The sequence below is a fragment of the Onychomys torridus genome, unplaced genomic scaffold, assembly GCF_903995425.1.
Source record: "Onychomys torridus unplaced genomic scaffold, mOncTor1.1, whole genome shotgun sequence".
NCBI lineage: Eukaryota > Metazoa > Chordata > Mammalia > Rodentia > Cricetidae > Onychomys > Onychomys torridus.
This window is the reverse complement of record NW_023413904.1, coordinates 40,424-61,874: the sequence shown is the minus strand read 5'-3', so window position 1 is coordinate 61,874 and position 21,451 is coordinate 40,424. Positions and strand designations below refer to the sequence as shown.

The window sequence follows — 21,451 nt, the reverse complement described above, 5'->3', positions numbered from 1 at the left end:
GAAAGGGAGAACGAGGAATAACAGACCATGATAAATGAAGACCACATGAGAACAGGAATAGGCAGAGTGCTGGAGAGGTCCCCAGAAATCCACAATGATATATCCTCTGCATACTGCTGGCAATGGTTGAGCGAAAGCCTGATCTGACCTAATCTGGAGATCAGATTGCCAAACACCCTAACAGTCATGCTGGAACACTCATCCAATAACTGTTGGAAGTGGATGCAGAGATCCTCAGCCAGGCCCCAGGTGGAGCTCCAGGAGTCCAATAGCCGAGAAAGAGGAGAGACTGTAAGAGTGTAAATTGTTGAGACCAAGTATGGAAAAGCACAGGGACAAATACCCAAATGAATGGAAGCACATGAATTATGAACGAAAGGCTGTGGAGTCCCCAGCTAGATCAGGCCCTCTGGATAAGTGAGACAATTGAATAGCTTGAACTGTATGGGAGGCACCCAGGCAAAGGGACCCGGACCTGTCCTGAGTGTATGAGCTGGCTGTTTGGAAACTTGGGCTTACACAGGGACACTTTGCTCAGCCTGGAAAGAGGAGACTGGACCTGTTTGTACTGAATCCACCAGGTTTAAATGAATCCCCAGGGGAGTCTTAGCCCTGGAGGAGATGGGAATGGAGGGGAGAGGCTGGGAAGAAGATGGGGGCAGGGCCGGAGGGGGGAGGACAGGGGAACCCATGGCTGTTGTTTAAAATTAAAACACAAATATAATAAAGACAAAAAAGAATTTAATGTCTACACATGCCAGTCATGATTTGCTACTTTGTAAATATTTCATTTCTTCATTTCTTAACTTCCTTATTTTCCAATGGAATCTGCTAAGAATATGTCAAAAACGTTCTGCTCAGGGTAAGGATAGAGCTCAGAGGTATTTTACCTTGTATGTGTTAAGTTTAGTGTCATTTCAAAACACAGAGAGAGAGAGAGAGAGAGAGAGAGAGAGAGAGAGAGAGAGAGAGGGAGGGACGGAGGGAGAGAGAGAGAGAGAGAGACTGACAGACATACAAAGACACTGACACAGACTGAGAAATCTGGTTCTTTCCTGTGACTTTCATGAATTTGGTTGTGGGTGTGAATCAGAGCCTCCCCTGGAACAGTCTCTCTTTTCTTTTTGACCCTTTTGTAACATCACAATGGGGGAAATTACTCATCTTCCATCTTGTTCTAGATCAGCAGAGCTTAGATTTGTAACCACTAAGAACATTCTCTCTGTTGTCCAGCGGCCAGTGAGAACAAGTGCCGTAACATGAATTCTAAAAGGTCTTACTAATACAAAACCCAGAGCCAGATGTTAGAGTAAAAACTGAAAGATCAGAGAAGCAAAGAGCAAGACACTAGTTCTTACCCCCACGAAATCCTCCGCCGAAAGAGAGTGAGCTGCTTGCTCCACCCTCACTTATAACTTCCTCTTTCCCTCCAGCTCTATCCTTCCTGTCTCTGTACAGACTTCCTGGCCTCTCTGATTAACTAGTGGCTGGCTCCTCCTTCTGAGTTTCAGGCAAGCTTTATTTGTTAGAACACAGATAAAATATCACCACAAAGTGCCGACTTGTGGAGTGGTCAAATGCCTTCAAGACATAGAGTGACAAGCAGTTCTCTCCTAGTCTGAATGCCAGGTCTAAAGGATGTGTCTTTAGGAGCCATCTGTTTCTCAAGTTTCTTTAGGTTTTATGATAAAAACCTGGGATTAAAGGTGTATGTCACCACAGCCTGTCTCTGTTTCTCTCCTAGACTGAATCAATCTCATGTCATCCATGGTGGCTTTGAACTCACAGAGATCCAGATTGATCTCTGCCCTTCAAGTGCTAGGATTAAAGGCATGCACCACCACACAATAGCCAGGCCTCTATGTTTAATCTAGTGGTTTGTTCTGTTCTCTGATCTTCAGGCAAATTATATTAGGGTACACAATATATCACCACAGCCATCCCAGTGCACACGGGCTTTGTCACCATTACTTTCATTATCTAGATATGTGTGTGTTAATCTCTTGTGCTCATGCTTTCTTTCCCCAGGTACCACAAGCCAGTAAGTCTGCAACTCTTGGGGAAATTTCATATTCTCTTAGTACAGTGGTTCTCAAACTCTGGTTCAGGACCCTTTTGAGGGGTCAGAGGACCCTTTCAAAGGAGTTGCCTAAGACCATCTGAAAACATGGATATTTACATTATAATTCACAGCAGTAGCAAAACTTCACTTATGTAGTAGCAATGAATATAATTTTATGGATGGGTCACCCAACATGAGGGACTATATTAAAGTTTTACAGGGTTAGGAAGGTTGAGAGCATCTACATTAGAAAATTATGTCTTTATACACATTATTCTGATAACAGGTAACAATGATCTTTATTCTTAATGGGTCTCTGTTTCCCCTTCATGCCTTGTTTAAAAAATTCCAGTTCACAGCAATTCTCCTGCCTCCAGTTTCAGAGTACTGGGATTCAAGCATGAGCCAGCATACAGTGCACAGCCTCAGCTTTCCTTCACTCATTCTGGAAGAGAATTTCCTGAATCTTGTCAGGGCTGCATCTTCCACAGCTTGTCCATCCTGTGGATGCTTCTCACATCTGTGGTTAAGCATTAAGAGCTGGTATTGTGGGTTGGAGAGATGGCTGAGCTGTGAGGAGAGCTGTGTCCTCTTCCATAGTGCCAGGCTTCAATTCCTAGCTCCCACATGGCAGCTCATATCTGTCTGTAACTCCAGTCCAGGTGACCTGACACCCTCACACAGACATATAAGCAGGCAAAACACCAATGCACTTGAAATACAACTAAGTAAATCATTGAATTTTTATTTTAAAAAGCTGAGTTTTGTTGTTTTGTGTGTGTTTGCATTTCCTTCCTTCCTTCCTTCCTTTCTTCCTCCCTCCCTCCCTCCTTCTTTCCTTCCTTCCTTCCATTCTTCCTTCCTTCCTTTCTTTCTTTGTCTTTTCCTCTGTTTCTTTCTTAAGGCAGGATTTCTCTGTGTAGCCCTGGCTGTCCTTGAACTCATCACATAGATCAACTTGGCCTCAAACTCAAAGAGATCTGCCTCCCAGCCAAATGCTAGGATTAACGGCAAGAATAACCACACCAAGTAAAGATATCATTTTTAATCCATAATAAAACTTACTGACACTCTCATGCAAAAATACATGCAGGCAAAACACCAGTAAATATAAAATAAAACTAAATAAATCGTGGAAAATTTTATTTAAAAAAGAACTAGTTTGTTTTTTGGAGAGTTTTTTGTTGATCTTTCTTAATCTGTAAAAACAAAATTGATTTTGAGATGCAATTAAAACAAATTTATCTCTGAAGGGTTGGGCTTTTAATTTAGAAGGATTTGAGGAGCATTGAGGCTCAGAAAGAACCCTAAGACCTCACACATGTTCAGAACTCACTCTAACTGAGCCACACCCCAAGCCACTGGAGGGACTATTTACAAACTCTAAAGGAAGGCCTTAGTGTCACCAGTGGGGAGGAAGACTGAGAGAGAAAATATTCATAAAGAAAGTGAACACCACCTCTTCCATGAGTAGGTTCTGGGCCTGCATTCCCATCAGCCTCGTGATAACAATTGAAAGTGAGTAGGAAGTGCTCTCTGCTTAGTGCTCTGCACATGTGTGATGTCTATGGGACATTTGGATGATCTTGCAGCAGCGTCTGACAGTAGGAGTCACGTGTGTCGGGGGGCAGCCTGGGAACTGCTCTTTTACAAAGCAGCCAGAAGATTCTGACAGGTGGCTGAGGCTGGGAACCAATCTGCTTCATGGCAGCTCTGACCCAGCTCCCATGATATGCCACACATTTGTCCTGCCTTACAAACAGATTGTTAATCTCTTCTGCAGTATTTCTCTCCACCCTGAAAGACAGAAATCAAAACCCATCAAGAGCCTGGAGAGCAGTGTGTCTGTGGAGGGCACAGCAGGTCACTGTGGCCAGTGGCAGAGACTCACAGTGGTGCCACAGCAGTGAGAGCCACACAGGTAACTGGAAGTCCAGCAGGAACTTCAGCCAGGCTCCAGCTATGGCTCTCAGGCTCATGAGGCTACTGGAAAAAAGTAGACGGTCGAGGAGGTGGACTGACTGATACTCTGGGTGGCTCCAGCAGTTTTCTCTCCTCTTCTTAGTTTCCTTTGTTTCCTTTACCTTTCCTATTTCTGAACTGAAAAACACTTCTTAAACAACTCAGAATTATTGGGCCTATAAGGTAAACTCACACCCATGCTGGTGTGGTGGCTCTCTCCTTCAGTCTCAGCAGCCTGGGAGGCTAGGGTAACGTATTGTTACACATTGAAGGCCATTCTGGGTATATTATGAGTTTAAGGTTAGCCTGACCTACATAGTGAGTCATTGTCTGAAACATTGTAAAATCTCCTCTCTCAGTTCTGTGAAATGCCATTTCTGGACATAGCAGGATTGCTGTACTGATGAATTCACAGTAGCCATGAGCATGAGCACAAGACTTGCTCAAGATCAGGCCAGTCAGTACTCCATCATGGATGGGAAGGAGTCATGAGGCTCCATCCTAGAAAAGCTATTAGCAACTGATGGTTGCTGGAGAGGTGGTGTCTTAGTTAGGGCTACTATTACTGTGTTGAAACACCATCACCAAAGCAATTTGGGAGGAAAGGGCTTATTTGACTTACACTTATACATTTTAATCCATAATTGAAGGGATCAAGGACAGGAAATCAAACAGGGCAGGAACCTGGAGGCAGGAGCTGATGTAGAGGTCATCAAGGAGTACTGCTTACTGGCTTGCTCCCCATGGCTTGCTCAGACTGTCTTCTTATAGACCCTAGGACCACCTGCCCAGGGATGATCCCACCAAGAAAGGGCTGGCCCTCCCTCATCAATCATGACTTAAGAATATGTGCTATAGGAAAACTTAAAGCCTAATCTCATGGAGACATTTTTTTTTAATTGAGGTTCCCATTTCTCAGATGACTAGATGGTGACAGGTTGACATAAAACTGTGGTGATATTGTCCCCCCTAATATATTATGCAGCCTAATAAACTTATCAGGTTTCAGACAACAGAACAGCCACTGGATAGCCATAGAGGTTAGAAAATTGTGGCACACATACCTTTAATCCTATCACTTGGGAGGCAGAGATCCATATCTCGTGAGTTCAAGGCCACCCTGGAAACAACCAGGTCTGTAAACACAAACCTTTAATCCCAGGAAGTGATGGCAGCAAGCAGAAAAGTATATAAGGTGTGGGGACCAGAAACTAGAAGCTTTTTAGGTCTTTTAAGATTTTAGGCTTTTAACAGCATTTCAGCTGAGATCCATTCAGATGAGGACTCAGAGGCTTCCAGTTTGAGGAAATAGGATTGACTGAGAAGTTGGCAAAGTGAGGTTAGCTGTGGATTGTTCTGCTTTTCTTATCTTTCAGAATCCATCCCAATTTTTGCCTCCTTGTTTTTTATTTAATAAGACCATTTAGAAATTTGTCTACATCTGGCACCCAGCGTTGTGGCACAAATTCACAACAAAAGCTGCTTGCCTGTGGCCTTTCAGTCCCCAGGTCAGGCTCTAGTTGCACACGGCCAGATGTGGTGGCACTCACTGGTAGGGTTTGCTGAAGGACACAGAGGCAGGAGCATCCTGAGATCCAGGCTAGCCTGGGGGCTTGTTGAGGAGAAGCTGCAAACCGGGGCTGGGCCAGGCCATAAATGGTAGCAGTGGGACCATAGAGATGGCAGCTGCTGCTCCAAGGTGCCTGCTGTTTCTCGGGGTGTTGATGGCTGTAGTGATGCTGCTACTGGGGACTAAGTTTTTGCCGCTGCTTGTTCAGAGAGCATTTGCCGGGCCCATTGTGTTACAAGAAAACATTGTCAAAGGTCAGTTTGGAGAAGTTTGATGAGTCAAGTGGTGGGGAGAAGTTGCTGTTTAGAAATTCTCTAGTGTAAAACATTCATGGTTCCAAGAGGCAGACATTTATCAGACTGTGATTGCTCCGAACCACTGAGTAGGCACGGACAACACACAAATTCTGCTGGGAACCATGACCATGCCTAACAGTGACTTAGAAATCTCCCTAAAAGATGCTGGGACCCCACAATGATGATTCCACAGGGGGAGTAATAATACCACTTAGCTGACCAACATCACCCAAAGATCAGCTTTGAACTACAAACTGCTCAGGACAATTTTGAGATGGCTAGCTGAGATGATCCAGCCTCACAGACTGTTTGAGCAAGGACTTGAGATGAGCCCTACAACTTTTTACCTTATGCAGAGACTAGACAACAAATGATGCAGCTACCTCTCACAGGACTTGACAATTATCACAAAGTTTTTCTTTTCAGGTTTCCCTAAAGGAGATTTTGCTCCCAGACAGCAAGAAATAATTTTAGAAACATGACACCCACATTCCCAAGAGGTGGGTGGGTGGGTTTTGGTCATTCAATTAGTTGTACATATTGTCATTGTTTATGATGGTTTGTTACAAGTTATTAATTGTTAATGGTAAAAAAGAAAGGCTGACAACCTAGATGTCCTTCAACTGAAGAATGGATAAAGAAAATATGGTACATGTACACAATGGAGTACTACGCAGCAGAGAAAAACAATGACATCATGAGGTTTGCAGGCAAATGGATAGATCTAGAAAAAATCATCCTGAGTGATGTAACCCAGACTCAGAAGGACAAACATGGTATGTTCTCACTCATAGGAGGATACTAGATGTAAAACAAAGATGACTAGACTGCTACACAACTCCAGGGAGGCTACCTAGAAAACGAGACCCTAGGAAAGACACAGGGATCCCCCAAGGACAGAGAAATGGATGAGATCTACATGAACAACCTGGACTACAGTGGGAGTAATGAAGGGCAAGTTTCAAGGGAAAGAGAGCTTGGGGGAGCAGGAGATCCCAGCTGGATAAAGAACAGAAAGGGAGAACAAGGAATAACAGACCATGATAAATGAAGACCACATGAGAATAGGAAGAAGAAAAGTGCTAGAGGTCCCCAGAAATCCACAATGATACATCCTCTGCAGACTGCTGGCAATGGTCGAGAGAAAGCCTGATCTGACCTAGACCCATGGGGCATCCTCAAAGTGCAGGTGACAGATGCTGAGAGCCAGCACAAGCAGTGAGATTCTGCATGTTTTCTGCTGTGAGGTGCTATGGTGAGCAGGAAGAGGAGAAAGCAATCAGTCAGAGTGCTTTTAAGAGCTGGACTGACATGGCTTGAGGATATGCTCAACCTTGACAGGCAGAGCAGAGATGCAAAAGGCAGACAGTGGCAGTGCCTTGGACAGTGTAGCAGAGACTTTGGACCCCAGCAGCCAGAGCAGGTCTGTCACCTGGAACCAGAGTCCCTGGAGCCCAGAGTCAATTGAGGGATGCCTGGGAGAGCTCAGGGTTGGGGAGAGCAGAAAGGGGGAGCAGCAACTGGAGCCATGTAGTGCAAGGCATGAGAGAGCCCTCGGGACCACAGGACACAGGAGTCCTAGGCAGAAGGCTGATGACAGGGAGGCAAAGCTGGACCAGCACTGAGTCCCCCAGGTCTTGAGGGGACCAACTGGGACTCCTGGACCACACATTGCCACTTTCTACTCCTCCTTGGAGCTGAGCAGTGGTGGTGGGATGTAGTTGGAGAGCTTCTCTCCAGGTTCCACCAAGCCCCCGCAGTCCCACAACCCACGTATAAAATAATCATACAGACACTTATATTATTTAAACTGCTTGGCCATTAGCTCAGGCCTACCATTGTCTAGCTCTTACTCTTATATTTAGCCCATTTCTGTTAGTCTATACTTTGCCACATGGCTTGTGGCTTACCAGTATCTTTACATGTTGCTTCTCATGGCAGCGGCTGGCAGTGTTCCCCACCAGCCTTCCTGTTCCCAGCCTTCTCCTCTTCCTTGTCCCACCTACCCTATTCTTCCTGCCTGGCTACTAGCCAATCAGCACTTTATTTACACAGAGCGATATCCACAGCACTTCCCCTTTTCTTTTTTTTTTTTAAGGAAGGTTTTAACTTTTACATAGTACAATTACATATAACAAAACAATTATCAAGCAAGAATTACAGTTACAATATTAAAGAAGATATCCTATCTATCTTATATTTGTGAGTTTAAGGTTTTATATCTAACTTATCTTTTATCATAACTGAGGAAATTATAACTATCAGCTAGCTCAGTCGATAGAGCATGAGACCCTTAATCTCAGGGTCCTGGGTTCATGCCCCATGCTGGGCGCCAGATATTGGTGAAATTATTAAGGCCACTCCATGTAGTTAAATGGGAGGTTTATTTTGTAGGGTAACTTACAAATGAAGGGATAGGTTGTAGAGTCTGGGAAAGGTATGGCACAGTCCAGTGGTGTTCTCTGGAGAACTCTGCTCGGTCTACCTCCAGCGTCCAGGGTCCCGGAACCAAGGGAGAGACCTCCTCTCCATCCTTGGTCTTCCTCTTCCTCCTCCACCCTGCCTTCTGGGCGTGACCATTACCGAAGCCTCAATGCAGGTTGGAACTTCCAGGCCAATGCTGGGATGGCTATCCACTACAGTGGGAGCTACACGGACAGCTGAGACCCACCTGGGTGCAGTGGGGCAAACCCTCCGCTTTGCCTCAGATTCATTACTAAACATAGGTAAACCCAAAACTGAAAAGAAAACAATGCTCTTGGTGCATGGGAATGATTTGCATCATGAGTTGGACAGTTATACAAAGACTTCAAGGCAGCTGATGAGCCAGGTCCTGATTTCCAGCATTCAATGGAACATTAAGACTGGTAATAGAACTGACATTTTGAACTTTTTAGACTTAGGAAATGGGGTGGACAGGAGTAGTTCAATTGCAGTGAGACAATTTTGATTTCACCTATGTACATTATCAGCTGAGTGATGTGTAAACTGTTTTGTGTATGCATATACACTTTGTTAACTGTGATTAGAAATAGAGAAATTAGTTTTTTCTACACAAACTCAAGATGCAGCTTAAAAAATTATGATGGAAAAGGGGGAGTTAATATTCATCAATCTCTTTAATTTTTTAAATATTATATATCTTTCGTTCTTTGAGTGGATTGTTAACTTTTGTTAATATACACTATGTTTTGTTAGCAAAAAATGTAAATAGTTGTATTAAGAGATTGCTTTTGGGTGTTTGCTAAAGTTTGTAAACTGTAAATAGTTCTTTTGAGAGTTTGCTTTTGGATGTAAGTTTGTGAGATTTAGTTATGTATAGTAATATTCATGTTAGAATTATGTTGTTAACCTGTCAATGTTAGGGGTGATGCTAAGATATCTTTAGAATTGATACAGTTGCATCAGGAGTTTACTGATTTATTCAATGCAGTTGCATCAGGAGCTTGCTGGTTTAAAAAAAAAAAAGGCTTGGTGCAGCTATAAGACTGCTATACTCATCTTAGACCCATTCAAAGAGGCCATTCCATCTTTATCATCCTCTACTCCTTTACTAGGAGGTATAGCAGCCATAAAGAGCAGATGTATTGCTATAATTAGACCAGCTACTTGCAAGCTTTTAGTGGAAAGCTTATTCAGAGCTGCATAGAGTTAAGCTCTGTGCCCTCACTTAAGATTTATATTATTAAGAAGGGGAACATGTGGGAGCCCACAGAGGCTCTCTAATGAGACCTTACTCAGGATCACAAAATCTAAGCTTGCTTTACTCAGCAGGGCTGCATAATGGGATGATTTGGCCAGGGTCGTGGGTATCAGGTGTTTGGAAGGTTCTACACTTGGCTGTATGGTGTGTATTGATCTTGCAAGGGGGAGGTCTTTTGCCTCCCCCTTGAAATATTATAAAAAGTTCTTTTGAATAAAGCTCTGGGCAACAGGGTATTAACCCAGGACCCTCCCAAAGCTATCCTGTTTTTTGTCTTTCTTATCCTGTCTTTCTATCTTTCTATCTATCATTTCCTCATTCCTCTCTCCTCCAATCAAGAACTCTTTGGCAGGTTGGAGCTGAACTCTGACTGACTCCCACAATTACTGTCAACATGGAGCTGTATGTCACTTATTCTGCTGTTCAGGGAGGCAGAGAGATACAAAGGCTGATATGGACTTTGGAGTTGGGCAGCCTTGGCTTTGGACCGCGGAGTTGGAATGTACTAGTCCATTTTTCCATAGGAAGATTGTCAACTTAAGTCAAAACTTTCTCAGTCAAAACTAGAGCTATTGGGGGGCCCAAATCTATGGACAGTTTCTCACAAAGAAGATTGTTGTTTATGGTGACCACATTGCTGAGGATTTTATTTGTTTCTTGATGTATTTGTTGAAAAACCTCTGGAAAACGTAAGGTAGGAGGCTTGTGAAGCAGCAGTGAGCTTGGGAGGAGATGGTAACAGCTGTTGGCAATGTTGCAGGCTCAGAGTGACTGGTGCTGCTCTGGCCTCATTACAGGCTTTTCTGTTGCAAACCTGGCACACCAGTGTTGTTGGAAATTTCCCTACACTGGGATGCCAATATGTTAAAGGTTGTTTTTGCTATTTTGGGGGGTGGAATCCACCCTGTACCCAAATGAATCACACATGAAGACTTATTCTTACTTACAAATTACCTGCCTTAGCTTGGATTATTTCTTGCCAACCTTTTTTTTTTTTTTTTTTTTTTTTTTGGTTTTTGGAGATAGGCTTTCTCTGTGTAGCTTATCGCCTTTCTTGGATCTTGCTCTGTAGTCCAGACTGGTCTCGAACTCACAAAGATCTGCTTGCCTCTGCCTCCCAAGTGCTGGGATTAAAGGTGTGCAATATCACCTCCCAGCGCCAGCCTTTTAAAACTTTAAATTAAATTAGCCAATCTCCCTTTCAGATCTGGGCTTTTACTTTTTTCTTACTTATAAATCTTACTTCCACTCTTACTTTGTAGCTGGCCCCTAGTGTCCTCTTCTCTTTGTTCTCTTGCTCCTCCTCTTCCTCATTTCCTCTCATATTTCTCCTTCTATTTATTCTATCAGACTGCAAGCCCATCCTATCCTTTCTCCTGCCTTGCTATTGGCTGTTCAGCTCTTTATTGAATCATCAGATGTTTTAGATGGGTAAAGTTACACAGCTTCACAGTGTTAAGCAAATGCAAGATAAAAGAATGCAACACAACTTTCATCATTAAACAAATGTTCCACAGCATGAAGAAACGTAACACATCTTAAAATAATATTCTACACAGAGCAAGGTACTTTATTCATCATAAACTCCAGGGCTGTATATAGTCTAATAATGTAACTGGAAGGGAAGAAGGTTCAGGGAGAGGAGTCAATGGGAAGGAGTGGGGAGTGAGACAGCAAACAACTGAGGGAAGGGTTGCTGAAAGAAGTGCCTATGGCCTGAAAAGGGGCTCAAGTGGGGAGATGTTGGAGCTTGCTTTACACATGAGTAGAGGCAGTTGAGGTAATCTCCAGGGTGAGAGGACTCTCTAGCCCAGGTAGGTGGCAGAAGCAGTTGAGACTTCAGGGATCCATTGTTAATCACTGAGTAAAGTCAGGACTGAGGAACTTGCCTCAAACCCCAAAGAGAAATTCTTCCAACTTACCTAGCTAAATGTATTCTAATTGCTAATTTCTCTTCCTGACCCTGGCATGCTATCCATCAGGACCTTGACCCATTCCTCTGAGGTAAACCTCTTCACACAGTTGTCTTCCACGTGCCAGGAATCTGGCTCTGCAACGAACACAGCACAGCAGAACCTCTCCACTCTGAGCGCACAGACATATGAACACTCATCTTCTGATTTGCTGACTGGGATAAATTTGCATGTATACTTTATCCCTTGCTTCTCCTCACAGAAGTGAATGACAGGCAGCTGTTGGATGCACTTGTCTATTTCACTCTCTAGATGCTCAAGATCACTCCTCTCTGCTTCAAAACCAATTATTTGCCGTTTGTTTTCATCCAAACCAATGAACAAATATCCCCCGTCAGTGTTGGCAAATGCAGAAACAGTTTGAGGGAGAATCTCTTTAACTCGTTGTACCAACTTATTTGTTTCAAATGATTTATATTCAACATTTTTGGATTCACTAAAGGAGAATTCTGTCATTTTTGTGAGTTCTGTCTGGTCAAAAAAAGCAGCAGCCTGCTCTTGCACATGGAGTTCTTCTTGCACATGGAGTCCTTCTTGTATGTTCTCACCAAGCCTTTCATCCAGCAACATTGATTTTTTTGGAGATCTTACTCTAGGGTTGTCTATGTCTTTGAAGAATTGCCGAGCAGTATGCAAGTTCATTTTAACACAGGCAGCCCCATTTCTCATGTACAAATTGGTGGCAATGGTGATAGGGTGCAAATCAGAGATATCCAGACACCATGACTCCACAGAGATGATAAGGAAGCATCCTTCCTGCTTGAAGTCTAGGCACTTCTGAACAACTGCCGGAACAGTCCTAAAAGAAGTATCCAAATCTTCTCCTATTCCATGTTTGTCGATGTTATAGCCTTCATTTTCAATATGAGCCTTGACCATGCCGCCTCTAGAATTCAGCAGAGCACAGACAGCTCTTAAAATGCTTGTATTCTGTTGTATCCTATGCCTCTTCTCCATTTTCTTCCTACTTTCATTCCCAAGAGTGACTTCTCCTACATTTAGAACCAGTTTAGCAGAGGTGCTTTCTTTATCAACAGTGATGTTCGTTTTCTCAGCAGCCCCTCCTTTGCAAGCTGCCATTCTTTCCTGTAAGACAGACATAGAATAGATATTAGAGTAAGGCTGAAGAGGATAGTGCAAATTCCATACTGAACAGCAAACAGTAAAATTGTCTGCTGGATGTGTTCCACAGGGCTGGGCATTGTGGGGGTGGGGGAGATGGTTATTTGGGGATAGATATTTATACCATAATAACATATCAGTAGTGACTTCTCAGGTATTTTGCGATAATTTCGTTGTGATCCTTCTTTATTTTAACTTCATTTTATCAGTGATTTATTTCCTCCCTAATTCTCAATATGGTGTAACTTGAATTCTGTGTCTTTTCTTTCAATAAACTGCAAGGTCAATTTACCTATGTTTGGGGGGATTTTTATCAAGCAAAGTTTTGTTATAAAACCACTTATGCTTTTTTTTTTTAAACAATTTCAGATGTTAGTTCATCAGTTATCTGCTTCCAGGGAGAGTCCCTTAGCAAAACTGTCCCTAGGGATCTAGGTACATAGAACAATAGAGCAGGTGAATTATCTTTCTACTCTTTGGGAGTAAATTTAATTTGTAAACTTTGGCCATTGATTTTGAAGAGCATGGACCAAGTCGTGCTACTCTCTTCCTATTAGATACCCACATATTTCCAGTGAGGTGGGGTTCTTATGGTTAAAACAGAATCGCACTGCTCCAATGCTTCTTTCCTTTCAAAATTCATGTTGTAATTCCTCACTCTTATGGTGATGAGGCCTCTGGGAGGTTAGCAGGTCACAAAGGTAGAGTCATCTAAATGGACCCAGTGATCTGATAAAAGGTACTCCAGACAGCTAAGCTCACCCTATACTACATCATGTCACAGTGAGACACTGGCAGTCTTCAAAGAAAAGATGATTGTCACTAGATCCTGACCATGATGGCATCTTCATTTGGCACATCTACTCTCCATACGATGAGGTTAAAATAAAGAAGGATCACAATGAAATATCGCAAAATACCTGAGAAGTCACTACTGATGTTATCATGGTATAAATATCTATCCCCAAATAACCATTTCCCCCACCCGCACAATGCCCAGCCCCGTGGAACACATCCAGCAGACAATTTCGTTGTTTGCTCTTCAGTATGGAATTTGCTCTATCCTCTTCAGCCTTACTCTAAGAAAAAAGTCTATTATTCACAACCCACCAAGCTTGAGTCTCTTTGTTATATCAGGCTGAATGACATAAGGTGGCCAGACTCAGTCTCTGTGCATCTCAGCCCATGGTGTTTTCCTTTTAAGACCCATCAGGATCAATTTTCCTGCAGACTGGGACCTAAAATGACTTGACATTTGTCAACTAGTTTTTGTTGTTGCTGTTGGCTTAAGACCTTATTTATTTTTATTTTATGCATATGGGTGTTTTGCAGACATGCCGCTCTGTCACTGTGCATGTGGTGTTCACAGAGGCTGGAAGACAGCATCAGATCCTCATGGAGTGGATGTTAGCCTGCAGCGGGTACTGGGAACAGATCTCTGGTTCTCTGCAAGAGCAGCCTAAGCTCTTAACCACTAAGCCATCTTTCTAGCCTGAGATCTCCCAGTTTTGAATATGGCTTTTTCTTGATTGGGCATACCTGTGGTTACCATCAACTTCTGGCTTTTAGTTCAGTGGAGTTCTGTATTTTTAATGTTTCTGTGGGAGAAAGAGAACTCAGGAGTGCTCTCCTTCTTTCTTCCTGCCTAGTGTGGGCTCTAACTCTTAAGCAATCCTCCTGCTTCAGTCTCCTGAAAAACTGTGACCACAGAAATGTCCCATTACTCTGTTACTGTAGCACTCAAGTTAATTTATCAGTGTTTGTTTTAAAATTTGCATCTATGAGGTTTGCAGTTCTTCCACCTGTGGTTATGGGTGGATAATTGTATAGAGTGTAACAGCAACAAAAAATGATTCTAGAGGCTGAGTGAGGGCCTGGAGGATGGGGACCTCAGTGAAAGCACACATTTGCCTGATGTGTACTGCGCCTTGGGTTAAACCCCAACCTATACAGAAAGCCAAATATTAAATGGATTCAACATTTTATGGACATGAACTCATCATGATTTCGCATTCTATCAGAAATCGAAGGAGAAAATTTGGATTCTTGCTTTTCCATGGGATCACATTTTATTCACAAGCAGTTTTGTATCATTATCATTAACTGTTAACAAAAGACTTTAACTTGCTGCATTATCCCGTATGTGGCATTAATGTGGTCAAGAGTCCCCTGTTACTGCACCTATACTAGTACTCTGGCTCAGTGTGACTGAGGCTTGGGTTTCCTAATCACATCGATTTTCACTAAGCCCAAGAGTTGCCTCATGGAGTCCCTAGTCCTGTACACAGTATGGTTCAGGCAACTATAAAGATCTGCTGAAATGATACATGCCTGTTATCTCAGCTCTTGCAAATCTGTTTGAAGACAGCTTGGGCTATATTTTAGAAAGATTCTGGCTGTTTGCAGGGTAGGCACTGGGTTGGGGGAGATAGGAAGGGAGGAGGTACAGACACCAAACAAAAACAAAACTGAAAGTCTACTAAGGCACGGGAAAAACAGTTTCATTTCTGCTCAGTTAGAAGATGCAGCCTCACCCTGTTATGTGCATTGCTGAGAAATATCTGTTCCTCATTTCCTCCCAACCTGTCCCATTCAGCACCCCCTCATTCAGACCCTGTCCTAAGCCAGCACACCTGGTTCATCCCCAATATGGAAAGGGGAGAGGAACCACATCTCACCATGAAGTGCTGAAGGAGGATGCTCATATCAATGGCATATTTGGGACTCAAGGGAATTGTAGTGGACTTCCTATAGAAAGTCTGTGAGCTATCCTGGGACCTGAGCTATCTCATTTCAACACCTGTGGCTATAATAAATTTCTATGATTTAATCTCTCTGCCCTGAGGCATCTATCTGGAAAACAGTCCTTAACTACTAAGCTGGAATCTAGAAGCCACCAATTCTGGTCCCTAAATGAAACTCACTAATCTCCCACAAGCCTTGAGTCTGATTTAAACACTAGTTATTTCTTTTAAAATTCATTAGAGTGTTCACTGGAGAAAATTCTCTCAGAGCTGAACTCAGAGCCTTGACTGTTGTCATCTTTAGCAGGAAATGCATGGCATTCAGACAGATGTCCCTAGTTCCTCAAGCAGTGCAGGTTGGCAGGAAGGCACAGAACCGAGGGCACAGGAGTGGAAGGAGCTGCCTCTATAATTCTGGAGCATTCCCTGCTAGGATGATGCTTTGCATCTTACTTGGGAGGGCAATGCTCTCATTCTAGATAAAAAACCCTCCAGCACTCTTATGCTCTTAGATCTTTTTATGCTAGGATGGCAAATTTCCCCCAACTTCCCACAGAGTTGGGTCTCCAAGAAGATGGAGCACACTCAGAGGGGCTTGGAGACCTGCATAACTTACCTGTGCATAAACCATTCCCCCCTGCTTCACTGGCCCCTATTTGACCCTCTCAGAACCTAGGCTCCCTCTATGAGGGATCTGTAAGTACCCGAACCCATGAAGACCAAGGATTTTGCTCTCATCCCATGCTCCTAAAAGCTTGCAAGCCCTCAGCATCTGTGAAGGAGGCTATGAAAGTGCCAAGGAACCAAACTTCCCAGAAAGGAGACAAAGATACAAGGATCTTCTCTATGGCTCTAGGGTGTAATGGAAGTCCCCCACCTCCTCCCAGAGCCAGCAGAGTGAATTCTGGGTAGGCATGGGAAAAGGGGACTGAAGATGCTGAGATGGAGGATGCTGGCATGGAGTGTGGCTCACTTACCTAAAAGATGCTCCAACGAAGATCACTCAGCTGCTTGAAGTCCACAGTGACTTGGCTGTGCTGTGGACACCTGCTGACCTAACAGAAAAGTTCAGGCCTGGGACAGACTCCACAGCAGAGACTTGGTGGCTGTCACCAGATTTCCTCAGCAACTGGGTTGGAGAATGCCAAGCTAGAGTGCTGTGGTCGCTCTAATGTTTCCTTTGTGGTATAGACCAAATCCTCCACTCTCAGTGCTGATTTCAGTTTTGGAGAACTTGTGTTTCATTGGTCAGCGTCAATCCAGGAAGTTTTGTAACTCTATGTAAGTTCTTTGATCCTTTTCTGTGACTGTCCTTTGACCTGTCAGAACTGAAGAATTGGGCTCCTTGACTTGGTAACTCAGCCTTCACAACTGCACCCAATTCCCCGGGGGAAAGCTGCTGTCTCTGCCCTCAGACAGAGCAGGAGACACTAGGACACCAAGAACACCTGTCACAGCCTTGCAGGGAAGGAGCATGGAGATGGAAGACTGAGCCAAGGGAAGCAGAGGAGGAAGCTGGCTCATAGGGTACAAGCTGCATCTCCTAGCTCTTTGGGAAGATGGGTTTCTGTGGGATGCTCCAAGGGACACCCTAGGCAAACAAGACTCATCTACCTCTTTTTCTTTGTGCCCTCTCTTATGATAATTATGGTCATACAAGTTTCTTTGACTCACAACATTTAAGATCCACAAACCAGGTATGAGGAGGAAGGTGAGGCTGTAGAGTGAAGTACAATAATGTGTGTGTGTGTGTGTGTGTGTGTGTGTGTGTGTGTGTGTGTGTGTGTGTAGATATAATGAGGCATATTATGTTTTATGTTGGCTAAAATTAATTTAAACACAAACGTGGCTATCCCATCTCCTCCAGATCTGTCTATTGAACAGGAGGAGGCAATTCTCACAGGTCGGAAGGATCACTTTGTTATCTTGGAAAATATCTGCCAGAGAAGACAACAGGCCCATACTGCAGACCAATGGATCTTGACCTGAAAGCATTGGGAGTAATAGTCAACCCCACACTGTCAGTCAGGATGGTGGCTCTCGTGCCACAGTAGACATATTGGGAGCTTGCAGCACCACTGTGGTCATCTCTGCAAGAGCAACCAGCTCCAAAGTCAGCATCTAATCATGCATGGATTAGGATCTGATGCATTCCTTCATGAGATCCAAGAGATCTGAGAATCCAGGGCCAGCCAGGAGAATCCTAGGAGACCCCCAAGGAATATTACCAGAGGGACTATTCCTTGATAATGCACCACTTGCTGGAGGGTGATACAGGTCTGAAGATTAGAAGAATAACCAAGTGACCTCATAGAACTTTACCAGAATGCAATCCTGGATGTTATGCAGAAGTTGGCTGGCATAGAGGAGATGATCACACACTAATCTTAAGCATGGGTTGAAACATCCAGGAGACCATGGAGACAAGCCAACTCCATGCCCCCAGATGAAACAGCCACAGAAAGTGGCTCTGGAAGGGCCGAGGAATGGCATTGCCCAGAATATTCCAGGCTAATTCATCAACATTCTTTTGGCCTTCCCGTCATTCCTCTTGTCTCTGTACCCTTGGTAGCCAACTGCATGGTACCACTCATGAAGATTCAAATGCTCAGGATGCTCAGCATCTGTTCTCTGTGGCTATCATTGCCTTTCGAGAAGCCCTGGGTGGCTCTCTTCAGCTACAAGATCTGGTTCTTCTCATTGTCCATATGGTACTGACACAGCAAGCCATTGCCCAAACGTCACCGTGTATTTGCATTGGGAGTTAGCAATATAATTATTTAAGATTTGCTATTACAAAGCTCTGAGAGAGGTTTTGCATCTAGTATAATCACCTTTTTCTCCAAGAGTTTCAATGGAGACAATGTTTTTTTAATCTAGAAAATTTTTTTGCAAACATTTCAGATAGTTTTTATGTGACATGATTTTCCTTGGTGTGGAAATCTTAAATAGACCCCAACACAAACCAACAATCTGCAACATGCTGAAGGAAATGCTAGACTGTGGTTTGAAGGAAAGCCATACACCACACACACATATACATTCCCTCACACACAAATGAATACCATTTTTTTGTTTGTTTGTTTTTTGAGACAGGGTTTCTCTGAGTAGCTTTGTGCATTTCCTGGAACTCACACTGTAGACCAGGCTGGCCTTGAACTCACAGAGATCTGCCTGCCTCTGCCTTCCGAGTGCTGGGATTAAAGGTGTACACCACCACCGCCTAGCTAAATAAATACATTTAATTTGAAAAAGCTTAAGAGTTTCTGGTTTCTCAGTTCTAGAGGTTAACAACCTTGGGACTAGCACATGCTGACATGCTCTTTGCCACTAAGCTACATCTTGAGCCTAGTCTTTTTAGTTAGAAGAATAACATAGTGTTGTATCCCTAGTGTTCTTGTGTTGCAGTAGGGAGATACCACAGACTGAGTGGCTTAAAAGTTCCTGAGGTTAAGGAGTCCAAGACCAAGATTGAAGCAGAGCAGAGATCATTCAGGGGCCTCTCTACTCAGCTGCCAGTCTTTGTGTTCTCCCATGGCCATTTGCTCAGTGCAAAGGAAGCAGGTGCTCTGGCATGTCACCTCATAAGGACACTAGTTCTGTGGTGCTTCACCCTTAGGATTTTGTTACCCCTTGCTCACCTCCTTGATGGCCCCATTTCCACATTAGGCCTTCAACATACAAAGGTGGTGGGTGAAGATGCCACCCTGGGTTGATAACATTGACCCACGAGACTATAACAGAAGGAGGGAAACAATAATTCAAGAATAACTTATTGAACTTGATAAGATGATGATTACACTTAGAAGTTTCTAGGAAACACATCTCTGTTCTTGTCAGTGAGAAAGTTTTGACAAAAGTTTAGCTAGGAGGGAAGACCCACCCTGATATGGGGTCTTTACCCCATGATCTGGTGTTCTGGGCTGAATAAACAGGGGAAGGGTACCAGGAAACTAGCATTCACTACTGTCTGCTTCCTTAATTTGCACACAGTTGGACCTGTCACCTCCCACTCCATCCCTCATAACTAGAGGTCCTCTGGCCACCACTCCATCCCTGCTTTGAAGGACTCTAGCCTCGGGATGTTGTCACAGTAACCAGAAATGTAAACAATGCTGTATGTCAGAGTAGGGCAACATGTACTACTAAGCTGTAAACATGTGATAGACATTGATTGGCTTTGGAGGGCTGGAGTGATTCATAAGCATCGAACCCAGGTCATCTAAGTTACACCCTCAGCAAACACTTTTAGATTTTGTTTACTTATTTAAGATGAGATTTTGGACATAACTTAGCCTGACTCTGGCACCTTATATAGCCTTTTATCAAGCTCTTAATTCTACCGCATTGCCTCCTAGGGCTGTAGGTATGTGTCATTAAACTCTACTGAAATTGATTTAAAAATAGTTAGATTCATCTGTTTCATTTCATGTGTATGAGTGTTTTCCTTGCATGCATTTCTGTGCCGTTTGTGTGCATGGTTCCTGCAGAGGTCAGAAGAGGACATTATATCTCATGTAACTGAAATTGCAGATAATTTTAAAGCAGCATGTGAGTCTGGGAAATAAACCTGGGTTTTCTATAAGGGCAATAAGTGTTCTTAACCACTGACCCCACTAAACAATGATTTTTAAAGACTCCCCCTCCCCCATTTCTGTTCCTGGTGTGGTACACTATTGGTTTCAGATTTTAGTCTCTATGAAAGCGTGAGATAGTAATTTTATGATTGACTTATAATTTCTTTCTTTGGAAAATTAGAATTAAATTTTATTATCACAAGCTAAGCCTACTGGCACAGAACTGTAATCTCAACACTTGGGAAGTTGAGGCAAAAGGATCATGAGTTCCTTCTCATCCTCTGAAGTCTACTGACTTCAAGACCAGCCTGGACTATACAAGAACTCCCTCAAAAAAAATAAATAAATAAAACAAAACAAAATTGTTTTTACTTTTCATTTATTATATTAAGGCTTAGTCTGAGTCATTCTAAAAACAAATTTTGAAAATAATTTTTTTCCACCTCTTTAGTGATGTGATCCCAAAGCCTTGGAGAAGGTTGATACTGAGGTTTGTTCATTTTCTTCAGTTTTTGCCTAAGCATTGTACCGCTGTGCCATAACAATAGTCACTTATACTCATGACTTTGAGCAGTTGTGAGTCTTGGCAATATCCACTACCTATCTAAAGGGAAGAAAAGTCTTTATGAGACTAACAGGAATGGTAATCCATAAAGACCCAATTTAAAAGGCAGTTTCATAGGCAAATCACATCTGTGTTTCAAAACTGTAATAGGTGCTTCCCATCATTGGGCCCTAGGACTTCTGCAACCATGGCCTTTGCCTTGGCTTTCAGTATCAGACATAGGCTCTCTCCCAGGGAGGTACAAGGAGGACACGTGTGGTGGGGTGATATGACCTTAAATCCAATTGGCGAATGAGTGAACCCATTATACATTTAATGTTGCTTCGCCTGTTCTGAGTAATACTGGGATTGAGCACATAGGGTTCTCACTAAGGAAACCCACAGATACAATAGGGATAAAATGTGCCTTCCTTAGGCCAGTGGTGGTGGCACACACTTTTAATCCCTGAACTCAGATGGCAGAGGCAGGCAGATCTCTGAGTTTGAGGCCAGCCTGGTCTACAGAGTGAGTTCCAGGACAGAGAGGGCTACACAGAGAAAGCCTGTCTCAATGAACAAAAAAAAAAAACCAAACACCTGTTCCTGTCAGTCTGTCCCACACCCCCATACCCATGGCCTCACACACCCCATGATACCACCCTCCTCACCCACCACTGAGAGTACAGCCAGTGGGCTGCACTAAGAATTTACTCAGAGCCTTATACTAAGCAGGTGTCTTAATTAGGGTTTCTATTGCTGCATTGACACACCATGACCAAAAAGCAAGTTGTGGAGGAAAGGGTTTATTTGGCGTACACTTCCAGAACGTAGTCCGCATTGAAGGAAGCCCGGAAAAGAACTCAAACAGTGCAGGAACCAGGATGCAGGAGTTGATGCA

At 43.4% G+C, this 21,451-nt stretch overlaps 1 protein-coding gene across 1 annotated transcript; it reads right to left on the bottom strand.

Moving 5' to 3' along the window:
• Nucleotides 1-11,530: 11,530 nt before the first annotated feature.
• Nucleotides 11,531-12,646, bottom strand: LOC118576558 (schlafen family member 12-like). The gene has a single exon (XM_036176785.1). The coding sequence runs from the start codon at nucleotides 12,644-12,646 to the stop codon at nucleotides 11,531-11,533; it is 1,116 nt and encodes a 371-aa protein (XP_036032678.1).
• Nucleotides 12,647-21,451: the final 8,805 nt, after the last annotated feature.